This window comes from Python bivittatus, unplaced genomic scaffold (genome assembly GCF_059951505.1).
Source record: "Python bivittatus isolate LINGU-HERP-01145 unplaced genomic scaffold, Pbiv_v1 ctg000580_np1212, whole genome shotgun sequence".
Taxonomy (NCBI): Eukaryota; Metazoa; Chordata; class Lepidosauria; order Squamata; family Pythonidae; genus Python; species Python bivittatus.
Genome location: NW_028277087.1, coordinates 23,767,670 through 23,791,823, shown reverse-complemented (window position 1 = coordinate 23,791,823; position 24,154 = coordinate 23,767,670). Strand labels below are relative to the sequence as shown.

Here is a 24,154-nt window from a genome sequence, read left to right as displayed (position 1 = left end):
ATATATATATATATAATAAATTTAAGGGGTTGGGTCTTTTTAAAGGGAAAGTAATTCTCATCCAAAGTATGCCAGTTTTTGTGGTCTAGCCACAGGGAAACATAGAAGGTGCTGAAGCTCCCAGCTTTGAAGGCAAAAGAGTAGATGACTGTGCTTATATACCAAATTCCCAGCATGAAGAGCAGGAGTCAAGCAAGGATTGTGTGTGCACTTGCACACAGTTGCTGACATAGAGAGTGAGGGACAGTAGAATATTATGTGCATTTGTACACAGAGTTGCCAGCACAGAGAGGGACAGACAGGAGAGCATAGAAGCTGCTGGCTCAGAGAGTGGTGTATGCTTTTGCACTTGCACTGTGCTGCTGACAACATGGAGTTGTCAGCACAGTGAGCCTAGCAATTTATTAAACTATTGATATCTCCAATAGTTTAAACACAGTTCTCCAGAATCTGGTTGTGAACTGAAGGCCTTAATCTGAGACAATACAGTCTGCAATCTGTGTAAACAAATAGTGTTGCAGAGGAATAGTAGCCCAGTTCTTTTGGCTGTGGATAATCCTACTCGGGTTAAAGTGTCCCATTTTAGTGAAGTGATCAACTACCATACCATGAGGTTGATGATCTGGCCTTGAGACAGTGGGAGGTCCCTCATAAAGCCCATGGAGATGGTATTCCAAGAGCCAGTTAGCATAAGTAACAGAGTAATGCCACAGATTTTCCAACCAAGGATGTCTTTTGCCTATAGGCAACAGGGCAGATGGCAACATACCACTCGACTTTAAATTTAATGCAGAGTCACCAAAAATCCCAGGTGATCAAATGAAGAGTCTTGTGCAATCCCAAATGGCCTGCTGCTGGTATTTTGTGAGCCAAGTATATCACTTACACCAGTAACTCAGTTGGAGATAAGTAGAGATGACCTCAGTGACATAAAAGTCCATCCTGGGTTTTAAACAGAGAGTTCCAAGAATGGCTCATAACTGACTTGAGCTACCAGAGCTGGGTTTAAGTATACGCATCCCTTTCTCGAATTGCTGAAGTTCATTCTGTAAGAGGGTAGGTCCCAAAGTGGCAGCAAAGTTTTGCAGCTTTAGGGCTGAAGCTCCTCAGAATCATCCCCAATATTTAGAGTCTCTAGACAGAGCATCAGCCCATTTATTTTGAACTTGGAGCACATATGAGATGACGAAATTAAAATGGGAAAAGAAAAGAGACCATAGACTTGGCACTAATTAAGCTTTCATGTGATTTGTAGATGTTCAAGGTTATGGTGATCCATATGTACTTTGGAGTTCTTGGTGCCCTCTGAGCTTGGTTATTTGCTTGCAGACATTTCATTACCCAACTAGGAAACATCATCAGTGTGAGTGAGTGTGGGGTTTGCTGCCTGCTTATACATAGTAGCTTGCTGTGCCAGTTTTGGTGGGGGTGTGGTCTCCTCCTTGGTGGTTCCTTGATTACAGTATTGTTTTCTGCCTGGTTGTTTGTCTGGTGTTATTCCCTGCTTATCTTAGTGTTAGTTGCTGGAGGGGATGTGTTCTAGTCTGTTTCCTTCCTAGTTTTTTATTGATCTTTTGAATGGTGTGTAAATGCAGTTTATCTCTATGATGGCTGATTTATCTCTATTGATGGCTGATTTGTCTGAGTGCCGAGCTTCTAGGAATTTCCTAACATTTTGGATTTGGCTTCGTCTGAGATGCTAATACTATCCCAGTTGAAACTGTGGTTGAGTCTATCCATATGTTGTGAGATTAAGGAGTTTTCATCATGTCTTCTGACTGCTAGTTGGTGTTCATGGATGTGCTCTGCTAGTCTTCTGCTTGTCTGTCCTACATAGAGGCTGTTATAATCCTTGCACTGTATGTTGTGAATGATTCCTATTTTTTCTTTTTGGTCTTTTGGTTTGCTTAAGGTATTTTGGAAGGCTTTAGTTGGTTTGTGTGCCACAGTGATGCTGTGTGGTTGTAGTATTCTGTTGGTTGTTTCTGAGATGTCTTTGATGTATGGGAGTGTTACCCTTTTCATAAGTTGTACTGGTTGTGCTGTAGCAGGTTGTATGGTCAGGCACTTTTGATAAAGTTGTGTGGGTATCCATTTTTTTGGAAGATGCTATATAGATGGTCTGTTTCCTCCTCCTGGTATTCTGGATTGCTGCAGTATGTTTGTGTTTGTCTGAATAATGGTCTTACACAGCTCCTCTTGTGGGAGATTGGGTTGTTAATTTGATAGTGGAGCACTTGGTTAGTGTGAGTTGTTTTCAGATAGACTTGATTTTCTAATTTGCCATCATTTCCTCTGCTGATGAGGACCGAGAAACTTTGCTCGTGGTAATTCACACCTTAGTCATCTCCAGATTGGATTATTGAAATGTCCTGCATGAGGAACTGTCATTGAAAGCTTCAGAAGCTTCATACGGAAGCTTCAGTTGGTCCAGAATGCAGTGGCATAGGTAGTTATGGCCACAGCTCATTACACCCATGTGATACCACTACTCTGCCATGCAAGTCAAAGTGCTGCACTGATTCCCCATAGGCTTCTGAATGCAATTGAAGATGCTGGCTATGACACTTAAAGCCCTACGTGGTATGCAACCGGGTTATTGGCAGGACCACCCTCTCCCAAGATCATCTGCCCACCCTACATGTTCTCATAGGGAGGGCATGCTCCAGGTTCCCTCTCTTAAACATCGCCATCTTATGGGGCCTAGGAAGTATGCCTTCAGTGGCTGCTCTTGTTTTCTAGAATGATATCCGCACAATAATGACAGGACCCAATTCCGCTTGCCTTGAGAAAAACTGTTAAAAACTGGCTTTTCCCCAGGCATTTGGGTCCTGTTGGGTGGAGTCCCCTTTTGCTTGTCTAATTATCCTCTTTGTTTGCCATTTTATATTTCATATATTTTATTTTATTTTTTAATGTTATATGGTTGTTTTTCTTTATTATTTGTTTCTGTTGCACTGTATGGTGTCCTAAGTCCCTTTTGTTTGAGTTGGGCGGCCCTATAAATCCATAAAACTAACTAAATAAATAAATTAAGAGCTAGTAACAGCTGACAGAGTTTCACATGATCTGCTGCAAATTTACCACAGCTAAGCATTAAAGATGATATGTTTGTTTCCAGCTTCAGCAAGATATAGAGAACAGACAAAGAAGAGATTCTGTCTTCAAAATGAGTGATTCACAGGTGAGATTAAGTACCTGTTAAACTTCAGGTGTGTCTTTCAATATAGAAAAGCATTGTGCTAGAATGCTTGAAAGTCCTGGGTCCCATTAGATGACAATTGATACTTTACTTGCATTAGTTAGGTAGAGATGTTAAACAACTACTTCTCCATGTGAAATTTTCATTTCATTCATCACTTGCTGAAATTTCAGAAGACCCTGTTATTCTGTCCCTTCAACATAATTTTAAAATAAAGCAAGTCATGTGAATTCTGCACCCACTTTCATATTCTGCATTTTGTTAATGCTTCTACACTCGGCCCTGGACATGTTCACAGCAAAGGATTGGCCCAGTCAGCACTGATAGCACTATTGCGGCTAGGATCAGTCCCTTGCACAGAATAAGTGATTGGAGCTATCCAAACTGGCAAACAACATTAACTGATTTAATGCCGCAGTTACAATCCTGATCCAAAGAGGGAAATCATTCCTGATAAATCCAAAAAATAATCCTGCTGGAATTTATGCATAGATTCCCTTTGTTAGATTGTTATAATTCACTAGTTATAATTCACTATACTACTATTATAGTTGTAATTCTATTGATTGTTGTAATCTGTGTGGTTTAAAACACTTTTTAGATAAAAGAGATAATTTCCCATTATCATTTTGAGAAACATTATTTCTGTTTTAAAGATGGAGACAAATACAGAATATATAATTTCCCAAAATCTATCCAGAGATTAATTGGTAGTATAAGAGTTCTTTAATTCAGGCTGGTAAACTAACTGGCCCTTGAACAATTAAACCAGTCTTTTTAAATATAAAAATCTATTATTTGGGCTCTCCAATCACAGTTTTATATCAGCTCTTAGTATATGTGACTAAGTCCAGTAGTCCCACATGTGGTTTTCTGGCATTGATCTATTTGAAAGAATGCAAGGCTGGAAATCAAATTGTATGGGAAGATTAGTATGCATTTATTTTCCACAATGGAACTGTTTACCTAAGTTACCTTGATGCCTGATTCATTTACAACTGAACAGCAACACCTATGTAAATAAAACAGGATTTGCAAGTGGCTGAAGTCATTTGGAATTTTATCAAATATAGCCACTGATGTCCTAAATGTTCATTTTACTAAATAAAGGTGATAACATTTAAAGCACTATGATAATAAAACTAGATTCTGTAGAAGATAAAATCCCATCTGGAAGAAGCCATTAATAGTTCCATTTTTAAAGTAATATAATTATCCTATGCAAAGATCAAACATTTTTTTAGGATCCAGATGAAATATTCTTTATGGGTATAGCACTGAAAATTAAATACTGAAAATTAAGGAATGTGAGAAGGATCTATGAGTACTAGTAAACCACTAGTTGGGCAAGCAGAATGATACAACTGCTAAAAAGGTCAATACAGTCTTGGCCTGTTTTAACAGAAGTATTGCATCTAAGTTACAGGAAGTAATATTTCTTTGGTCAGGCCACACATCCCACCTTAAAAGGGACAGGGAGAAAATGGAATAGGTTCAGACAATACTTAGCAGGCTGACATGCAGTTTGGAAAGCAAGCTGTATGAGATGAATAAAGGAGTTGGGCATGATTAGCTTAAAAAAGAGAAAACTAAGGCAAGATATGATAGCACCCTACAGGTACCTGACTTACTACATAGAAGAAAAGGCAGACCAATACAGTCCTTTTCAACCAATACATTTTATAATTTTATGAGTTGCTGGTGTCTATAAATTTTGTTGTCACAACATCCAGAGTAATGAGGATCAGTGTTGTGAGTTTTTTTCAGGAACAATAAGTGGCATTTGAAAAAAATCATGGGTATTTATGGCATTCAGGGTAGACATTTCACTTATTTTGCATTTCAAAAATACCAGAAAGATGTTTGTATCAGAAAGCTTGTAAGAGATCTTTATCTGCCTATCATTAAGAAATATTAATACTTTCTTGTCAAATTGTACATTCTGATTAAGCATTGCTCTTGTGATAGGCTTATTCACAGTACTAATGCAGCACGCAGGTAATAAATGTAATCTCTAAAAAGCTTTGCTATCTGTTATATAATTTTGCTTGTCTTTCAGCTGCCAGGAAATGTCCTTGGTTCTTTAGTAAATTTTATGTGTGATGCTTCTGTATGATACAGCCAAGTTTAGGTTTATGTTCATGACACTATGAGTGATATTATGATATAAAGGAATTGAAGAATGAGCTAATTTAGAGATGAGATTTAATAACATAACTTTTGGAATTACTAGGAATCTATGGAAGTGACATTGCAAACAGAAGTGGAATCTGGTGCAAGTGGATTTAGCGTGGCTGGTGGGGGAGCTGAAGGCATATTTGTGAAGCAAGTGCTGAAGGAGTCCCCAGCATCAAAACTATTTAGTCTAAGAGAAGGTACAGTATTGCTCTTGTATTACATTTACATTTTCTCTTAATATCATTAACTAAGAAAATGATAATTATTTAAAATACGCATTAAAAAATAATCATACAGTACTTTGTAAAAAGTATGCATGCCTATTGAACGATGGACATTCTACGGGCACGGTAAAATAGCATATACCTTTAAAAAGTGAATGAATGGGAGTATACCTTGCAAACTCAGGCAAGGAACTGTTGGACTTATCTGATATTCTGAAAGCCCTGTTTCTGTTGTCTTTCTTCCAGGTGATCAGCTTTTGAGTGCCACAATCTTTTTTGATAATATCAAATATGAAGATGCACTTAAAATACTACAGTATTCCGAGCCATACAAAGTGCAGTTCAATCTTAAAAGAAAACTTGTTGGGAAAGATGAGCCGGAAACAATACATTCTGAAACACAGTCCAAAAAGGAAAAATTAAGTCAGGTAATATTGTTCTTGAATTATGTATTTATTTAATTTATTTATTATTAAATTTGTGAATTAAGCTGTAGATCATGGAAATCTAGCCATCACTGAAGTAATTTTAGGAGTTTTTTTAAAGTCTCCCCTCCGTATCCAAATGGAAATTACATTTGAGGCAAAGGTGTTATTCTGTATTGTGAGTATCACAATTTCTGTGAAAATAAAGGAAATACTCTGTATATGGTATTGTCAAGTACAATCTCAGGTTTTTTAAAAGCAGGTTCCTAGTCAAAATATGCTTGATGGTATGTAAGGAATGCCTATTGAAAGTTCAGAAATTTGAGGAGTCAGAGGATTGATTTTTTTAAGGACAGACCTTGGTTGGCCTGCTTAGCTCCTGGTTCTTCCCTAGAATAAGTACACTGAATATACAGGGTGTTCCAAAAGTCATGCTCCATGGATAATTTCTTATATAAATTACATTAAATGTTTGAATTGGTTGCCATTTTCTTCTAAGCACTTCTTTACTCATTTGATACTTGATCTTTGAATGTTCCTAAGTACAGTAACAATTTCTCTGAAAAAAATATTAATAAATAAAACATATTGTGATTAGCCCATGGGCCCTGAGTTTTGGTACATCCTGTATATGTATATGTATATGCAAAATAAATGATGAAAAAGAAGGAAATATGCACTTTTGTTTTCTTTTCTTGATTACAAATTTATCTTACAGTATTACAATTATGTACATAATTTATCCTTCTTCAAAATGGCTAAGGCAATGAAAATAATTATCTCCTCTCCCCTCAGCAAATTTTATCCTCACTATATCCCTGCAAAGTTAAGATGAGAAAAAGTGACTAATGTAAAGCCACTCAGTTTGCTCTTGGTCTGCTGGATTTCTGCTCAGGATTTATTTGAAAATAAGACAACTTTTTCTCACTATAAAGTTAACAAAAAGACAATATATAAAAACACACTAAAGCAATTGTTAATACCAGCTATAAAAAGCATCTTGGGGTGATGGGGTCTGTTTATTTAATAATGAGGGGAAGCCCATTTTTAAAAAGAAATTAAAACAAGTTATTTATTTAATGGATGAAGCCATTTAATACAATATTTCATTGTTCAATTCATAAAGCATCTTTAGCAATGTCATTTCATATTATATATCATAAACCATAATCAAATAAGTAAAATAGCACTAGCAGATCTAAAAACAGCAATGAAACTAATCTCTGTAAAAAATATTAGAAGCCCAAGAAAACCATTTTTATCTGCAGCATAAAGACCACGAAGTTTTACACCTGAAAAGACAAAGGAAGAAAATTCCAAAAACAAGGTGCTGCCACCAAGAGGACCATAAAGTTTGCACTTGGACAAAATGAGGAAAGGAATTCTCCAGAAAAGACGCCACTTCTAAAAAGGGTGTTTTAGTAGTGACTTCCCTTAACTCTGAAGTTCAGAACAGCCCACAGAAAAGCACAGTGATGTGAAAGTTACTCTTCCACAATCAGTCTATAATTGTGTACAGGTAGTCCTCATTTAGCAGCTGCCTCACATAGAGACCATTCGCAGTTATGACAGTGATGAAAAAGTAACTCTGAGACCAATACCTGCATTTACAACCTTCGCAGTGTTTCTCAGTCATGTGTTCCTCATTACGGTCAGTTAGTACATGTTGTCCTGTGTCTTACCCATTTTTTTTTCCTTTTTACCCCCTCACAGAGTGGAGAGATTGCCTAAACAAGCTATCTCTTTCTGAACTGCATTTCTCTGCAGTGCAGTGCATCCCTAAAATGTGCTAACCCCAAATTAACAAACTCAGCTTTGTGATCTTAATTAGTTGGATAGAAGCCTCTTGCACTGCTGCCTGACACTAAGACCCTAATCAATTTCAAATTGGAGGCTTTTGTGTCTCCTACGTTGCTTCCAAACCGCCAGCGCTAGCGTATTCCTTTCAATGTGTATTCTCCATTGTGTGACTGCTTACTCTCTTGTAATCCCTTCCTCTCCAATGAATACAATTCAAAGATTAATTCCCTTCTTGCTAATTATCCCAGCACTGAAGTGAGCATTCCAAAGGGCAGGGGAGTAGGCAAAAAGGGTGATAAGATTGGCCCTTTTATCCAGCTTCCTCATAAGTCAAGTTCTGAAAACCTTCCCTGCCATTTGGGCTCACCCGACTGTTTAGGATTGTACCCTTCTGGCTGTGTAAAGCAAAGGAAAGCTGGAGTAAAATAGTAAGCATCATCGCGGTCACAAGATTTTCACTTAGCGATCACTTCACTTAATGACCAAGTTGCTGGAACCAGTTGTGGTCACTAAATGAGGACTACCTGTACAAAAAAAGGCACTTCTCATTCACACATTCACCTGCTACTTCTTATTGTCTGGCCTTCAGTAGCATAGTACAGTCGTCTTCAACAAATATATCAGAACAATACTACCTGTACAGGGGAGTCCGTGACTAGACTATATACCTTCGAAACTGCTAGACACCAATAATCCAATCACAATAAATATTAAAAATAAAATTTTAATTAAAAAAAAACAGAGGTGTTACATGGGCATATCAAGGCATGCCCATCACTGCTAGTGCTGCTGCATTCTGGACCAGTTGAAGCTTCCGGTGGTCTTCAAGGGCAATGCCATCTATAGCACATTGCAGTAGTCAAGCTGTGAGGTGACTAAGTCATAAGTGACTATCTGAAGGGCTCCCAAATCTAGGAAACTGCCCTGTTCCAGGCCAAACACACACAAACACACAGACAGGTGGTTGCAGGCTTTACTGCTAATTTTGTGAAACAAATACCCAAGAAGCAGACGAAGCGTGAGCACAAACACACATGCACACACAGTGAGTCCCAAGCTTGCAAGCGTGCCTTACAAGAGTTCCAAATCCAAAGCAGCAGGCACAAGAGTAGTCAAAACGAAGTCCGAGAATCTAATGTTGCAGGAGATTTGACAGCTGGTCTGGGTCCAAAGCCAGAGTTATGGGAGTCTGAGTAAATGGATGGTAGTTGCCAACCGAGAGGCTTGAGTTTGCTGCTCTTCTTAAATAGAACCAATGCTGGTGTTGCTCATTAGGAAGGGAATGGCTTCTTTCTTGTGAGGAGCCTTGTGAAGCACCTTATATATACATACATATACATACATGCATGCATACATACATACATACATACATACATACATATATATATATATATATATAAAGTTAAAAGATAAACACAAAAAAATAGAAGAAAAGCAGGAAACGAAGAAAGATAATGAAAAAGTGTTGAAAACAATACAAAGAAAAGAAAAAGAAAAAAAAGATACTTGAAGTGATTTCCAATCTTCTTTACAATCTTCTTTACAGCAGTTATAGACATACTTGGTACCATTTCCCCCCTTCAAAATTACATAACAAAGTTCCCTTCTCCTCATATACACTGTATAGCCTTTTTTAATCAGCAAATCCAGAAATCACCAGTTCATTTTTATCCATTTTCAGCAAAAGGTCCATAAAGGGTTTCCAGTCTTTTATAAAAGTGGCTATTGTTCCTTCCCTAATCAAACAAGTCGATTTAGCTATTTCTGCAAGTTCTACCATCTTCACAGTCCATTCCTCCATTGTGGGTATTTCTGTATTTTTCTATCTTTGTGTATATAATAACCTTGCTGCAGTTACCATATATAAAATCAATCATCCATGAGTCTTTTCTAATTGACTACTCATAAGTCCTAGTAAGAAAAATTCTGGTTTCATCTGAATGTTAATTTTTAAGATTCCCTGCATCATTGTGTGTATTTGAATCCAATATTTTTTTCACTTTTTCACAAGTCCACCATGCATGATAAAATGTCCCTTCATGTTTTTCACATTTCCAGCAACAATTAGAAGTACCTTTTATACATCTTAGATAGTTTATCTGGTTAAACTGGTATCTACCAACAGTACATCATTTTATAAACATTCTCTCTTAAGTTATAAGACAATGTGAATTTCTTCTTTTAACCACATTCTTTCCCATTGAACCATCTGTATATTATAACCAAAATTCTTAGCCCACTTTATCATGCACTGTTTAACTTGTTCTTCTTCCATCTTGAATCTCAGCAAAAGTTTGTACATTTTACCAATTACACATTCATCATTTGTATATTGTAATTCCATTTCAAATCCTGTTATATTTTGTTCTATACCTGGTAGCTTTTTATCCATATTAAACCTCTCCCTTAATTGTGCATATGAAAACCACTGAAAAGTAAATCCCTCTGCAGTTAGTTGTTCTCTTGATTTCATCTTAAGTTCTCCATTTTCCTGTACTAGCAAATCTTCATATATTTACCTTTTCTTTTTTTTATGGCCTGCTGTTTCTTTTCTATAAAACACTTCTTGTGCTGAGACCAATAAAAGTATTTTTGGGCACAGCCTGGGTTTATATCTATTCTTATTCTCAGTATGGCATTCCTAATGATGATTTTTGAAGTCTATATTCACTTTATCATACCATAAAACACCATGCCACCCAAACCTCAGGTTGTGGTCTTCTAATTCTAACATTTTCTTATGTCTTAACAACAGCCATTCTTTCATCCAAACCAAACAGCAGGCTGCAAAATATAATTTAAAGTCAGGCAATCCCAATCCTCCTCTTTCCTTCGTATCTTGGAGAATTTTATATCTAACCCTTGGTTTCCAAAGAATGATGATTTGAGTTTTGTCATTTGTACCTCAAATGAGAACTCTGGATTAATTTCTTCTATGATCCATTTGTTTATTTTCTTGGCTATCTATGGTATTCTCAAGTCTTCTCCAATATTCAGAAGTATCAAAACTCTTTCTATCCTGATTCTTCAAAGTTCAGGGCATATCTTAAGTTCCCCATATAACACTGATACTTACACAGCCACACCAATTGCCAGTTGGCTTCCAGGTACAATTCAAGTTCCTGGTTGTCACCTTTAAAGCCCTTCATGGTTCAGGGCCTGGATTGCCTTCTCCTGATGACAGCTGCCCACCTACAGTAGTAACATCTAGTAGAGAGGTTATATACCCCCTTGATCAGACACTACCACCTATGGATACTACAGAAGCATACCTTTTTTTCTCATTTACCCCCTTCTCTGGAATAGTATTCCACCAGACATTTGGATGGTCCCCTCCCTTCTGATCTTTAGAAAGTCAATAGTTGGTAGTTATTTTACCAAGCCTCGAGTGACAGATCCCTCTGGATGAGCAACTTTTTAAATTGTGTTTTTTGAAATATTCTCTTCCTGATGCCCATGATTGCTTGTACTATATATTTTTGTTTTAATTCAAATTATATATTTGGGGAGTTGATTGTAGCACCCTATAAGCTTTGTAAATAAGAAATAAAATTGATATAAATAATACACAGTATACATTTTTTAATAGATAAACATATTCATTTTAGAAATTGTCTTTCCTAGGGAAGGGATACATTGGAAATATCTGAGAAGACGATCTCAGAAGAAGATAAAACAAACTTAATTGTAAAACAAAGAGTGGGAAGACAAAAAAGAACCAAAAAGGATAGACTCTCATGGCCAAAATTCCAGTCCATTAAGGGAAAGAAGATTTTGGGACACAGAAGATCTCGAAGTACATCAGATGCATATGAACATGGCATTCCAGATGTTTCTCCCACAAGCACGGATACAGAATCACAATTCCAGCCAGAGGAAACTCATGGAAAAATTAAAAAACAAAGCCAAAAGAAACTAAAATTTCCAACTATTGGATTCAAGATGCACAAAAGTAAACAAGAACCATATGAAGTAAATCCATTCAAAGAATATGAAAATGATACTACTATGGAGCTCCCTGATGTAATGACAAGAGAGTATACTACTTCATTTGATATAGATAGAAAAACAAGAGAAAAACAAGAGCCAAAAAGAGAAGTATCAGACACAATATTTCAACTTCCACAACATACAAGAAAATACCCCGATGTTGAACTAACTATTCCAATGTCCAAAGAGAAGAAGGCAAAATCCAATGTAGAATTTACAAAACAGGAACCTACAGTTACAACATCACAGATGAAAACAGCAGTAATTCAAACAAAAGATATTTCAGACTCTCAAATGAAAGTTTCACAAAATATTCCAAAAATAAGGAAAAAAAAGCAAAAAGATACAAGAGAGAAATTACAAACTGAAACCCAATATCGGAAAGATGAAAAAGGAAAAGAAACAACTATTTCCAGCAAACACACATTACCACATATTGAAGGGCCCAAATTCGAGATGGACATCAACATGCCTAAAGTGGATATCTCCCTTCCCAAAGCCGACCATAAGGCTACCAAATCTGAGTTGAAGATGGGAGAAATTACTGCTGATATAAACATCTCAGTATGTGACATTAAGTCCCCAACAGGCCAGGCTGTTTTGGGATTGCAAACTCCAGACCTAGAAACAAAGACTCCATCAGGCAAGATTCCTCCTGAGGGTTCAGAAGGTAGACTAGAAGATGACGATGGTAAGTTCAAAATGTTAAAGTTCCAAATGCCCAAGTTTGGAATTTCACTGCCCAAGGGGAAAGGTGTCCCAGAGGGACACCTTTCTATGGAAGGAGATCTCCCCAAAACAGGAATGAAAGGGGAAGTCACACTGCCCACAACAGAATTTGAAGCTGACATTAAGCTGCCAAAAGTGGAAGTGGAGGCCCCCAGCCTGGATGTGGAGGCCACAGAGAAGGGCAAAATCAAAATGCCTGGAATGAAAGTGCCTAGCGTAAAGGTCCCCAAACTCAAAACGCCAGAAGTAGGGATCTCCCTGCCAAAGGTCGAGGCGGACGTCTCCCTCCCCAAGGGAAAAGCCGAAGTGCCTGAAGCCGAGATGGCTGTGAAAGCGCCAGAGGCTGAAGACACCATCGAGGGTGGTGGGATGAAGATACACATGCCAAAGTTCAAGATGCCCAGCATGGGGTTCTCCAAACCAGACATCAGGGGCCCGAAACTTGACATGGATGTCAGCATGCCTAAAGTGGACATTTCTCTTCCTGAAGCTGAGCTCCATGTTGCCAAACCCGAGATGAAGGCTGGCAAACTCGAGGGTGACATCAGTATCTCAGCCCCTGACATTAAGATTCCAACAGGCGAGGCCACCCTGGAACTGAAAGTCCCGGACGTAGACATAGAGGCTCCTTCTGGCAAGGTGGCTGTGGAGGGGCCCGATCTTAAGCTGGAAAGCGGGGATAGTAAGTTCAAAATGCCCAAGTTCCAAATGCCCAAGTTTGGAATTTCACTGCCCAAGGGGAAAGGTGTCCCAGAAGGAGAAGTCACCATACCTTCCATGGAAGCAGATCTCCCCAAAACAGGACTGAAAGCGGAAGTCACACTGCCTTCTGCGGAGCCCAAAGCTGATATTAAGCTGCCAGAAGTGGAGATCGAGACCCCTAGCCTAGACGTGGAGGTTGGGGAGAAGGGCAAACTCAAAATGCCTGGAGTAAAGGTGCCTAGCGTCAAGGTCCCCAAGCTCAAAACGCCAGAAGTAGGTATCTCCCTGCCAAAGGTCGAGGCAGACGTCTCCCTCCCCAAGGGAAAAGCCGAAGTGCCTGAAGGAGAGATGACTGTGAAAGTGCCGGAGGCTGAAGGCACCATCGAGGGTGCTGGGATGAAGATACACATGCCAAAGTTCAAGATGCCCAGCATGGGGTTCTCTAAACGAGATATCAAGGGCCCCAAAGTCGACGTTGATGTCAGCATGCCTAAAGTGGACATTTCTTTTCCTGAAGCCAAGATCCATGTTGCCAAACCTGAGATGAACACTGGAGAACTGGCGGGTGACATCAGTATCTCAGCCCCCGACATTAAGATTCCAACAGACCAAGCCACCCTGGAACTGAAAGCCCCCGATGTAGAGATAGCAGCTCCTTCTGGCAAGGTGGCTGTCGAGGGGCCCGATGTTAAGCTGGAAACCGGGGATAGTAAGTTCAAAATGCCCAAGTTCCAAATGCCCAAGTTTGGAATTACACTGCCCAAGGGGAAAGGTGTCCCACATGGAGAAGTCACCATACCTTCCGTGGAAGCAGATCGCCCCAAAACAGGACTTCAGGGAGAAATCACACTGCCTTCTATGGAGGATCAAGCTGACCTTAAGGTACCAGCAGTGGAGGTCGAGGCCCCCAGCCTAGACATGGAGATTTGGGAGGAGGGTAAACTGAAAATGCCTGGAGTAAAAGTGCCTAGCGTCAAGGTCCCCAAGCTCAAAACGCCAGAAGTAGGGATCTCCCTGCCAAAGGTCGAGGCGGACGTCTCCCACCCCAAGGGAAAAGCCGAAGTGCCTCAAGGAGAGGTGGCTGTGAAAGTGCCGGAGGCTGAAGGCACCATCGAGGGTCGTGGGATGAAGATACACATGCCAAAGTTCAAGATGCCCAGTGTGGGGCTCTCCAAACCAGACATCAAGGGCCCCAAAGTTGATATTGACGTCAGCATGCCTAAAATCGACATTTCTATTCCTGAAGCTGAGATCCATGTTGCCAAACCCGAACTGAAGGCTGGCGAACTCAAGGGCGACATCAGTATCTCAGCCCCTGACGTTAAGATTCCAACAGTCCAGGCCACCCTTGAACTGAAAGCCCCCGATGTAGACATAGCGGCTCCTTCTGGCAAGGTGGCTGTGGAGGGGCCTGATGTTAAGCTGGAAAGTGGGGATAGTAAATTCAAAATGCCCAAGTTCCAAATGCCCAAGTTTGGAATTACACTGCCCAAGGGGAAAGGTGTCCCAGAGGGAGAAGTCACCATACCTTCCGTGGAAGCAGATCTCCCCAAAACAAGACTGAAACCAGAAATCACACTGCCTTCTGCGGAGCTTGAAGCTGACATTAAGCTGCCTGAGGTGGAGGTTGAGGCCCGCAGCCTAGATGTGGAGGTTGCGAAGAAGGGGAGACTCAAAATGCCTGGAGCGAAGATGCCTAGCGTCAAGGTCCCCAAGCTCAAAACGCCAGAAGTAGGTATCTCCCTGCCAAAGGTCGAGGCGGACGTCTCCCTCCCCAAGGGAAAAGCCGAAGTGCCTGAAGCCGAGATGGCTGTGAAAGTGCCAGAGGCTGAAGGCACCATCGAGGGTGGTGGGATGAAGATACACATGCCAAAGTTCAAGATGCCCAGCATGGGGTTCTCCAAACCAGACATCAGGGGCCCGAAAGATGACATGGATGTCAGCATGCCTAAAGTGGACCTTTCTCTTCCTGAAGCTGAGCTCCATGTTGCCAAACCCGAGATGAAGGCTGGCAAACCCGAGGGTGACATCAGTATCTCAGCCCCTGACATTAAGATTCCAACAGGCGAGGCCACCCTGGAACTGAAAGTCCCGGACGTAGACATAGAGGCTCCTTCTGGCAAGGTGGCTGTGGAGGGGCCCGATCTTAAGCTGGAAAGCGGGGATAGTAAGTTCAAAATGCCCAAGTTCCAAATGCCCAAGTTCGGAATATCATTGCCCAAGGGGAAAGGTGTCCCAGAGGGAGAAGTCACCATACCTTCCGTGGAAGCAGATCTCCCCATAACAGGACTGCAAGCAGAAGTCACACTGCCTTCTGCGGAGCTTGAAGCTGACATTAAGCTGCCAGAAGTGGAGGTCGAGGTCCCCAGCCTAGACGTGGAGGTTGGGAAGAAGGGTAAACTCAAAATGCCTGGAGTGAAGATGCCTAGCGTCAAGGTCCCCAAGCTCAAAACGCCAGAAGTAGATATCTCCCTGCCAAAAGTTGAGGCGGACATCTCCCTCCCCAAGGGAAAAGCCGAAGTGCCTGAAGGAGAGGTGGCTGTGAAAGTGCCGGAGGCTGAAGGCACCATCGAGGGTGGTGGGATGAAGATACACATGCCAAAGTTCAAGATGCCCAGCATGGGGTTCTCCAAACCAGACATCAAGGGCCCCAAAGTTGATGTTGACGTCAGCATGGCTAAAGTGGACATTTCTATTCCCGAAGCTGAGCTCCACGTTGCCAAACCCGAACTGAAGGCTGGCGAACGCGAGGGCGACATCAGTATCTCAGCCCCTGACATTAAGATTCCAACAGGCCAGGCCACCCTGGAACTGAAATCCCCCGATGTAGACATAGCGGCTCCTTCTGGCAAGGTGGCTGTGGAGGGGCCCGATGTTAAGCTGGAAAGCGGGGATAGTAAGTTCAAAATGCCCAAGTTCCAAATGCCCAGGTTTGGAATTTCACTACCCACGTCAAAGGTTGTCCCAGAGGGAGAAGTCACCATACCTTCCGTGGAAGCAGATCTCCCCAAAACAGGACTGAAATCAGAAATCACGCTGCCTTCTGTGGAGCTTGAAGCTGACATTAAGCTGCCAGAAGTGGAGGTCGAGGTCCCCAGCCTAGACGTGGAGGTTGGGGAGAAGGGTAAATTCAAGATGCCTGGAGTGAAAGTGCCTAGCGTAAAGGTCCCCAAACTCAAAACGCCAGAAGTAGGGATCTCCCTGCCAAAGGTCGAGGCGGACGTCTCCCTCCCCAAGGGAAAAGCCGAAGTGCCTGAAGGAGAGGTGGCTGTGAAAGTGCCGGAGGCTGAAGGCACCATCGAGGGTGGTGGGATGAAGATACACATGCCAAAGTTCAAGATGCCTAGCATGGGGTTCTCCAAACCAGACATCAAGGGCCCCAAAGTTGATGTTGACGTCAGCATGCCTAAAGTCGACATTTCTCTTCCTGAAGCTGAGCTCCATGTTGCCAAACCCGAGATGAAGGCTGGCAAACTCACGGGCGACATCAGTATCTCAGCCCCTGATGTTAAGATTCCAACAGGCCAGGCCACCCTGGAACTGAAAGCCCCCGATGTAGACATAGCGGCTCCTTCTGGCAAGGTGGCTGTGGAGGGGCCTGATGTTAAGCTGGAAAGTGGGGATAGTAAATTCAAAATGCCCAAGTTCCAAATGCCCAAGTTCGGAATATCATTGCCCAAGGGGAAGGGTGTCCCAGAGGGAGAAGTCACCATACCTTCTGTGCACGCAGATCTCCCCAAAACAGGACTGAAATCAGAAATCACACTGCCTTCTGCGGAGCTTGAAGCTGACATTAAGCTGCCAGAAGTGGAGGTCGAGGTCCCCAGCCTAGATGTGGAGGTTGGGGAGAAGGGTAAACTCAAGATGCCTGGAGTGAAGATGCCTAGCGTCAAGGTCCCCAAACTCAAAACGCCAGAAGTAGGTATCTCCGTTCCAAAGGTCGAGGCAGATGTCTCCCTCCCCAAGGGAAAAGCCAAAGTGCCTGAAGGAGAGGTGGCTGAGAAAGTGCCAGAGGCTGAAGGCACCATCGAGGGTGGTGGAATGAAGATACACATGCCAAAGTTCAAGATGCCTAGCATGGGGTTCTCCAAACCAGACATCAAGGGCCCCAAAGTTGATGTTGACATCACCATGCCTAAAGTCGACATTTCTCTTCCTGAAGCTGAGCTCCACGTTGCCAAACCCGAGATGAAGGCTGGCGAACCCAAGGGCGACATCAGTATCTCAGCCCCTGACATTAAGATACCAACAGGCCAGGCCACCCTGGAACTGAAAGCCCCCGATGTAGACATAGCGGCTCCTTCTGGCAAGGTGGCTGTGGAGGGGCCTGATGTTAAGCTGGAAAGTGGGGATAGTAAATTCAAAATGCCCAAGTTCCAAATGCCCAAGTTCGGAATATCATTGCCCAAGGGGAAAGGTGTCCCAGAGGGAGAAGTCACCATACCTTCTGTGGAAGCAGATCTCCCCATAACAGGACTGAAATCAGAAGTCACACTGCCTTCTGCGCAGCTTGAGGCTGACATTAAGCTGCCAGAAGTGGAGGTCGAGGTCCCCAGCCTAGACGTGGAGGTTGGGGAGAAGGGGAGAACCAAGATGCCTGGAGTGAAGATGCCTAGCGTCAAGGTCCCCAAACTCAAAACGCCAGAAGTAGGTATCTCCGTTCCAAAGGTCGAGGCAGATGTCTCCCTCCCCAAGGGAAAAGCCGAAGTGCCTGAAGGAGAGGTGGCTGTGAAAGTGCCAGAGGCTGAAGGCACCATCGAGGGTGGTGGGATGAAGATACACATGCCAAAGTTCAAGATGCCTAGCATGGGGTTCTCCAAACCAGACATCAAGGGCCCCAAAGTTGATGTTGACGTCAGCATGCCTAAAGTCGACATTTCTCTTCCTGAAGCTGAGCTCCATGTTGCCAAACCCGAGATGAAGGCTGGCGAACTCACGGGCGACATCAGTATCTCAGCCCCTGATGTAAAGATTCCAACAGGCCAGGCCACCCTGGAACTGAAAGCCCCCGATGTAGACATGGTGGCTCCTTCTGGCAAGGTGGCTGTGGAGGGGCCTGATGTTAAGCTGGAAAGCGGGGATAGTAAATTCAAAATTCCCAAGTTCCAAATGCCCAAGTTCGGAATATCATTGCCCAAGGGGAAAGGTGTCCCAGAGGGAGAAGTCACCATACCTTCTGTGCAAGCAGATCTCCCCAAAACAGGACTGAAATCAGAAATCACGCTGCCTTCTGCGGAGCTTGAAGCTGACATTAAGCTGCCAGAAGTGGAGGTCGAGGTCCCCAGCCTAGATGTGGAAGTTGGGGAGAAGGGTAAACTCAAGATGCCTGGAGTGAAGATGCCTAGCGTCAAGGTCCCCAAACTCAAAACGCCAGAAGTAGGTATCTCTCTGCCAAAGGTCGAGGCAGATGTCTCCCTCCCCAAGGGAAAAGCCAAAGTGCCTGAAGGAGAGGTGGCTGAGAAAGTGCCGGAGGCTGAAGGCACCATCGAGGGTAGTGGGATGAAGATACACATGCCAAAGCTCAAGATGCCTACCATGGGGTTCTCCAAACCAGACATCAAGGGCCCCAAAGTTGATGTTGACATCACCATGCCTAAAGTCGACATTTCTCTTCCTGAAGCTGAGCTCCACGTTGCCAAACCCGAGATGAAGGCTGGCGAACTCAAGGGCGACATCAGTATCTCAGCCCCTGACATTAAGATACCAACACGCCAGGCCACCCTGGAACTGAAAGCCCCCGATGTAGACATAGCGGCTCCTTCTGGCAAGGTGGCTGTGGAGGGGCCTGATGTTAAGCTGGAAAGTGGGGATAGTAAATTCAAAATGCCCAAGTTCCAAATGCCCAAGTTCGGAATATCATTGCCCAAGGGGAAAGGTGTCCCAGAGGGAGAAGTCACCATACCTTCTGTGGAAGCAGATCTCCCCATAACAGGACTGAAATCAGAAGTCACACTGCCTTCTGCGCAGCTTGAGGCTGACATTAAGCTGCCAGAAGTGGAGGTCGAGGTCCCCAGCCTAGACGTGGAGGTTGGGGAGAAGGGGAGAACCAAGATGCCTGGAGTGAAGATGCCTAGCGTCAAGGTCCCCAAACTCAAAACGCCAGAAGTAGGTATCTCCGTTCCAAAGGTCGAGGCAGATGTCTCCCTCCCCAAGGGAAAAGCCGAAGTGCCTGAAGGAGAGGTGGCTGAGAAAGTGCCGGAGGCTGAAGGCACCATCGAGGGTGGTGGGATGAAGATACACATGCCAAAGTTCAAGATGCCTAGCATGGGGTTCTCCAAACCAGACATCAAGGGCCCCAAAGTTGATGTTGACGTCAGCATGCCTAAAGTCGACATTTCTCTTCCTGAAGCTGAGCTCCACGTTGCCAAACCTGAGATGAAGGCTGGCGAACTCAAGGGCGACATCAGTATCTCAGCCCCAGACGTTAAGATTCCAACAGGCCAGGCCACCCTGGAACTGAAAGCCCCCGATGTAGACATAGTGGCTCCTTCTGGCAAGGTGGCTGTGGAGGTGCCTGATGTTAAGCTGGGAAGCGGGGATAGTAAATTCAAAATGCCCAAGTTCAAAATGCCCAAGTTAGGAATTTCACTGCCCAAAGGGAAAGCTGTTCCAGAGGGAGAAGTCACCATACCTTCCATGGAAGGAGACCTCCCCAAAACAGAACTGAAAACAGAAGTCTCACTTCCGTCTGCAGAAATTGAAGGTGATATTAAGCTGCCTGAAGTGGAAGTCGAGGCACCCAGCTTAGACATGGAGATTGTGGAGAAGGGCAAAATCAAAATGCCTGGAGTGAAGACGCCTAGCGTCAAGGTCCCCAAGCTCAAAACGCCAGAAGTAGGTATCTCCCTGCCAAAGGTTGAGGCAGACATATTTCTCCCAAAAGAAGAAGCTGAAGTCCCTGAAGGAAAGGTGGCTGTGAAAGTGCCAGAGGCTGAAGGCACAATTGAAGGTCGTGGGATGAAGATACACATGCCAAAGTTCAAGATGCCTAGCATGGGATTCTCCAAACCAGACATAAAGGGCCCCAAAGTCGACATGGATGTCAGCATGCCTAAAGTGGATATTTCTCTTCCCGAAGCTGAGCTTCACGTTGCCAAACCCGAGATGAAGGCTGGCGAACTCAAGGCCGACATCAGTATCTCAGCCCCCGACGTTAAGATTCCAACAGGCCAGGCCACCCTGGAACTGAAAGCCCCCGACGTAGATATAGAGGCTCCTTCTGGCAAGGTAGCTGTGGAGTTGCCTGATGTTAAGCCCGAAAGAGGGGATAGTAAGTTTAAAATGCCCAAGTTCCAAATGCCCAAGTTTGGAATTACAATGCCCAAGGGGAAAGGTGTCCCAGAGGGAGAAGTCACCATACCTTCCGTGCAAGCAGATCTCCCCAAAACAGGATTGAAATCAGAAATCACGCTGCCTTCTGCGGAGCTTGAAGCTGACATTAAGCTGCCAGAGGTGGAGGTCGAGGTCCCCAGCCTAGATGTGGAGGTTGGAGAGAAGGGCAAAATCAAGATGCCTGGAGTGAAGATGCCTAGCGTCAAGGCCCCCAAACTCAAAACGCCAGAAGTAGATATCTCCGTTCCAAAGGTCGAGGCAGACATCTCTCTCCCGAAAGGAGATGCTGCAGTCCCTGAAGGAAAGGTGGCTGTGAAACTGCCAGACACTGAAGGTCGTGGGATGAAGATACACATGCCAAAGTTCAAGATGCCTAGCATGGGGTTCTCCAAACCAGACATCAAGGGCCCCAAACTTGATGTTGATGTCAGCATGGCTAAAGTGGACATTTCTCTTCCTGAAGCTGAGCTGCACATTGCCAAACCCAAGATAAAGGCTGGCGAACTCAAGGGCGACATCAGTATCTCAGCCCCTGATGTAAAGATTCCAACAGGCCAGGCCACCCTGGAACTGGAAATTCCTGACCTAGACCTGGAATCTTCTTCCGGCAAGGTGGCTGTGGAAGGGCCTGATGTTAAGGTGGAGAGTGGGGATATTAAGTTCAAAATGCCCAAGTTTCAAATGCCCAAGTTTGGAATTTCACTGCCCAAGGGGAAGGGTGTCCCGGAGGGAGAAGTCATCATACCTTCTGTGGAAGCAGATCTCCCCAAAACAGGAGTGAAATCAGAAATCACGCTGCCTTCTGCAGAGCTTGAAGCTGATATTAAGCTGCCAGAGGTGGAGGTTGAGGTCCCCAGCCTAGACCTGGAGGTTGGGGAGAAGGGGAGACTCAAGATGCCTGGAGTGAAGATGCCTAGCGTCAAGGTCCCCAAGCTCAAAACGCCAGAAGTAGGTATCTCCCTGGCAAAGGTCGAGACGGACGTCTCCCTCCCCAAGGGAAAAGCCGAAGTTCCTGAAGGAGAGGTGGCTGTGAAAGTGCCGGAAGCTGAAGGCACCATCGAGGGTGGTGGGATGAAGATACACATGCCAAAGTTCAAGATGCCCAGCATGGGGTTCTCCAAACCAGACACCAAGGGCCCCAAAGTTGATGTTGACGTCAGCATGCCTAAAGTGGACATTTCTATTCCCGAAGCTGAGCTCCACGTTGCCAAACCCGAGATAAAGTCTGGCGAACTCGAGGGCAATATCAGAATTTCAGCCCCCGACATTAAGATTCCAACAGGCCAGGCTACCATGGAACTGAAAGCCCCTGATGTACAGATAGAGGCTCCTTCTGGCAAGGTGGCTGTGGAGGGGCCCGATGTTAAGCTGGAAAGCGGGGATAGTAAGTTCAAAATGCCCAAGTTCAAAATGCCCAGGTTAGGAATTTCATTGCCCAAAGGGAAAGCTGTTCCAGAGGAAGAAGTCACCATACCTTCCATGGAAGGAGACCTCCCCAAAACAGAACTGAAAGCAGAAGTCTCACTTCCGTCTGCAGAACTTGAAGGTGATATTAAGCTGCCGGAACTGGAAGTGGAGGCCCTCAGCCTAGACATGGACATTACGGATAAGGGCAAACTCAAAATGCCTGGAGTGAAGATGCCTAGTGTCAAGGTTGCCAAGCTCAAAACGCCAGAAGTAGGGATCTCCCTGCCAAAGGTCGAGGCGGACGTCTGCCTCCCCAAGGGAAAAGCCAAAGTGCCTGAAGGTGAGGTGGCTGTCAACCTGCCAGAGGCTGAAGGCACCATCGAGGGTGGTGGGATAAAAATACACATGCCAAAGTTCAAGATGCCCAGCATGGGGTTCTCCAAACCAGACATCAAGGGCCCCAAAGTTGACGTTGATGTCAGCATGCCTAAAGTGGACCTTTCTCTTCCTGAAGCTGAGCTCCATGTTGCCAAACCTGAGATGAAGGCTGGCGAACCCGTGGATGAAATCAGTATCTCAGCCCCTGATGTAAAGATTCCAATGGGCCAGGCCACCCTGGAACTGAAAGCCCCTGACGTAGACATAAAGGCTCCTTCTGGCAAAGTGACTGTACAGGGGCCTGACGTCAAGCTGGAAAGCGGGGATAGTAAATTTAAAATGCCCAAGTTCAAAATGCCCAAGTTAGGAATTTCATTGCCCAAGGGGAAAGCTGTTCCAGAGGGAGAAGTCACCATACCTTTCTTGGAAGCAGACCTCCCCAAAACAGTAATGAAAGTGGAAGTTGCACTGCCCTCTACAGGTCCTGAAGCTGACATTAAGCTGCCAGAAGTAGAAGTGCAGGGCCCCAGCCTGGACGTGGAGGTTGGGGAGAAGGGCAAACTCAAAATGCCTGGAGTGAAGATGCCTAGCCTCAAGGCCCCCAAGCTCAAAGCACCAGAAGTGGGTATCTCCCTGCCAAAAGTCGAGGCAGACCTCTCCCTCCCCAAAGGAAAAGCTGAGGTGCCCGAAGTCGAGGCAGCTGTCAAAATGCCGGAGTCTGAAGGCACCATTGAGGGTGGAGGGATGAAGATACACATGCCAAAGTTCAAGATGCCCAGCATGGGTTTCTCTAAACCAGAGATCAAGGGCCCCAAAGTCGACATGGACCTCAGTGTGCCTAAAGTGGACCTTTCTCTTCCTGAAGCCAAGATCCATGTTGCCAAACCTGATATGAAGGCAGGCGAAGTCATGGACGACATCAGTATCTCAGCCACTGAAATTGGGGACACCCTGGAACTGAAAACTCCCGACCTACACCTGGAATGTTCTTCCAGCAAGGTCGCTGTGCAGGGGCCCGACGTTAAGCTGGAAAGCGGGGATAGTAAGTTCCAAATGCCCAAGTTGGGAATTTCACTGCCCAAGGGAAAAGGTGTCCCAGAGGGAGAAGTTACCATACCCTCTGTGGAAGCGGATTTCCCCAAAACAGGTCTGAAAGCTGAAGTCACACTGCCTTCTGCAAAGCTTGAAGCTGACATTAAGCTGCCAGAACTGGAAGCGGAGCCCCCCTGCCTGGACATGGAGATTGGAGAGAAGGGCAAAATCAAAATGCCTGGAATGAAGTTGCCTAGTATGAAGGCCCCCAAGCTTACATCACCAGAAGTAGGGATCACCTTGCCAAAGTCTGAAGCGGATGTCTCCCTCTCCAAAGCAAAAGCTGAAATGCATGATAGTGAGGCGGCCATCAAAGTGGCAGGAGCAGAAGACAGTCATGAGAAGGGTAGGATGAAAATACACATGCCAAGGTTCAAAATGCCCAGCATGGGATTCTCTAAACAGGATATCAAGGGACCTAAAATCGATGTGGATGTCAGCATGCCTGATGTACACGTCTCTCTTCCGAAAGCTGAGCTCAGCGCTACAGAACCCAGGCTTAAGACAGACGAACTTGAGGGTGACCTCAGAATAGCAGCACCTGATGTAAAGATTCCAAGGGTCCCAGTCACTGTGGAGCTAAAAGCTCCCAACATAGGAGTACAGGCTTGTTCAGGTAAGGTTGTTGTGGAGGGGAGTGTTATTAAGCTTGATGGGTATAGTAAATTCAAAATGCCAAGGTTTCAAACGCCCAA

General features: G+C 44.2%; 1 protein-coding gene across 1 annotated transcript in view; it reads left to right on the top strand.

The window, feature by feature from the left end:
- AHNAK2 (AHNAK nucleoprotein 2) overlaps positions 1-24,154 on the top strand; it is a 72,813-nt gene that overhangs the window by 40,618 nt on the left and 8,041 nt on the right. The window contains exons 4-7 of the mRNA XM_088149774.1: positions 3,122-3,184; positions 5,436-5,577; positions 5,851-6,032; positions 11,454-24,075. Coding sequence (XP_088005900.1) covers positions 3,170-3,184; positions 5,436-5,577; positions 5,851-6,032; positions 11,454-24,075 — 12,961 coding nt within the window. The 5' untranslated portion in view covers positions 3,122-3,169. The remainder of the gene's footprint in view (positions 1-3,121; positions 3,185-5,435; positions 5,578-5,850; positions 6,033-11,453; positions 24,076-24,154) is intronic.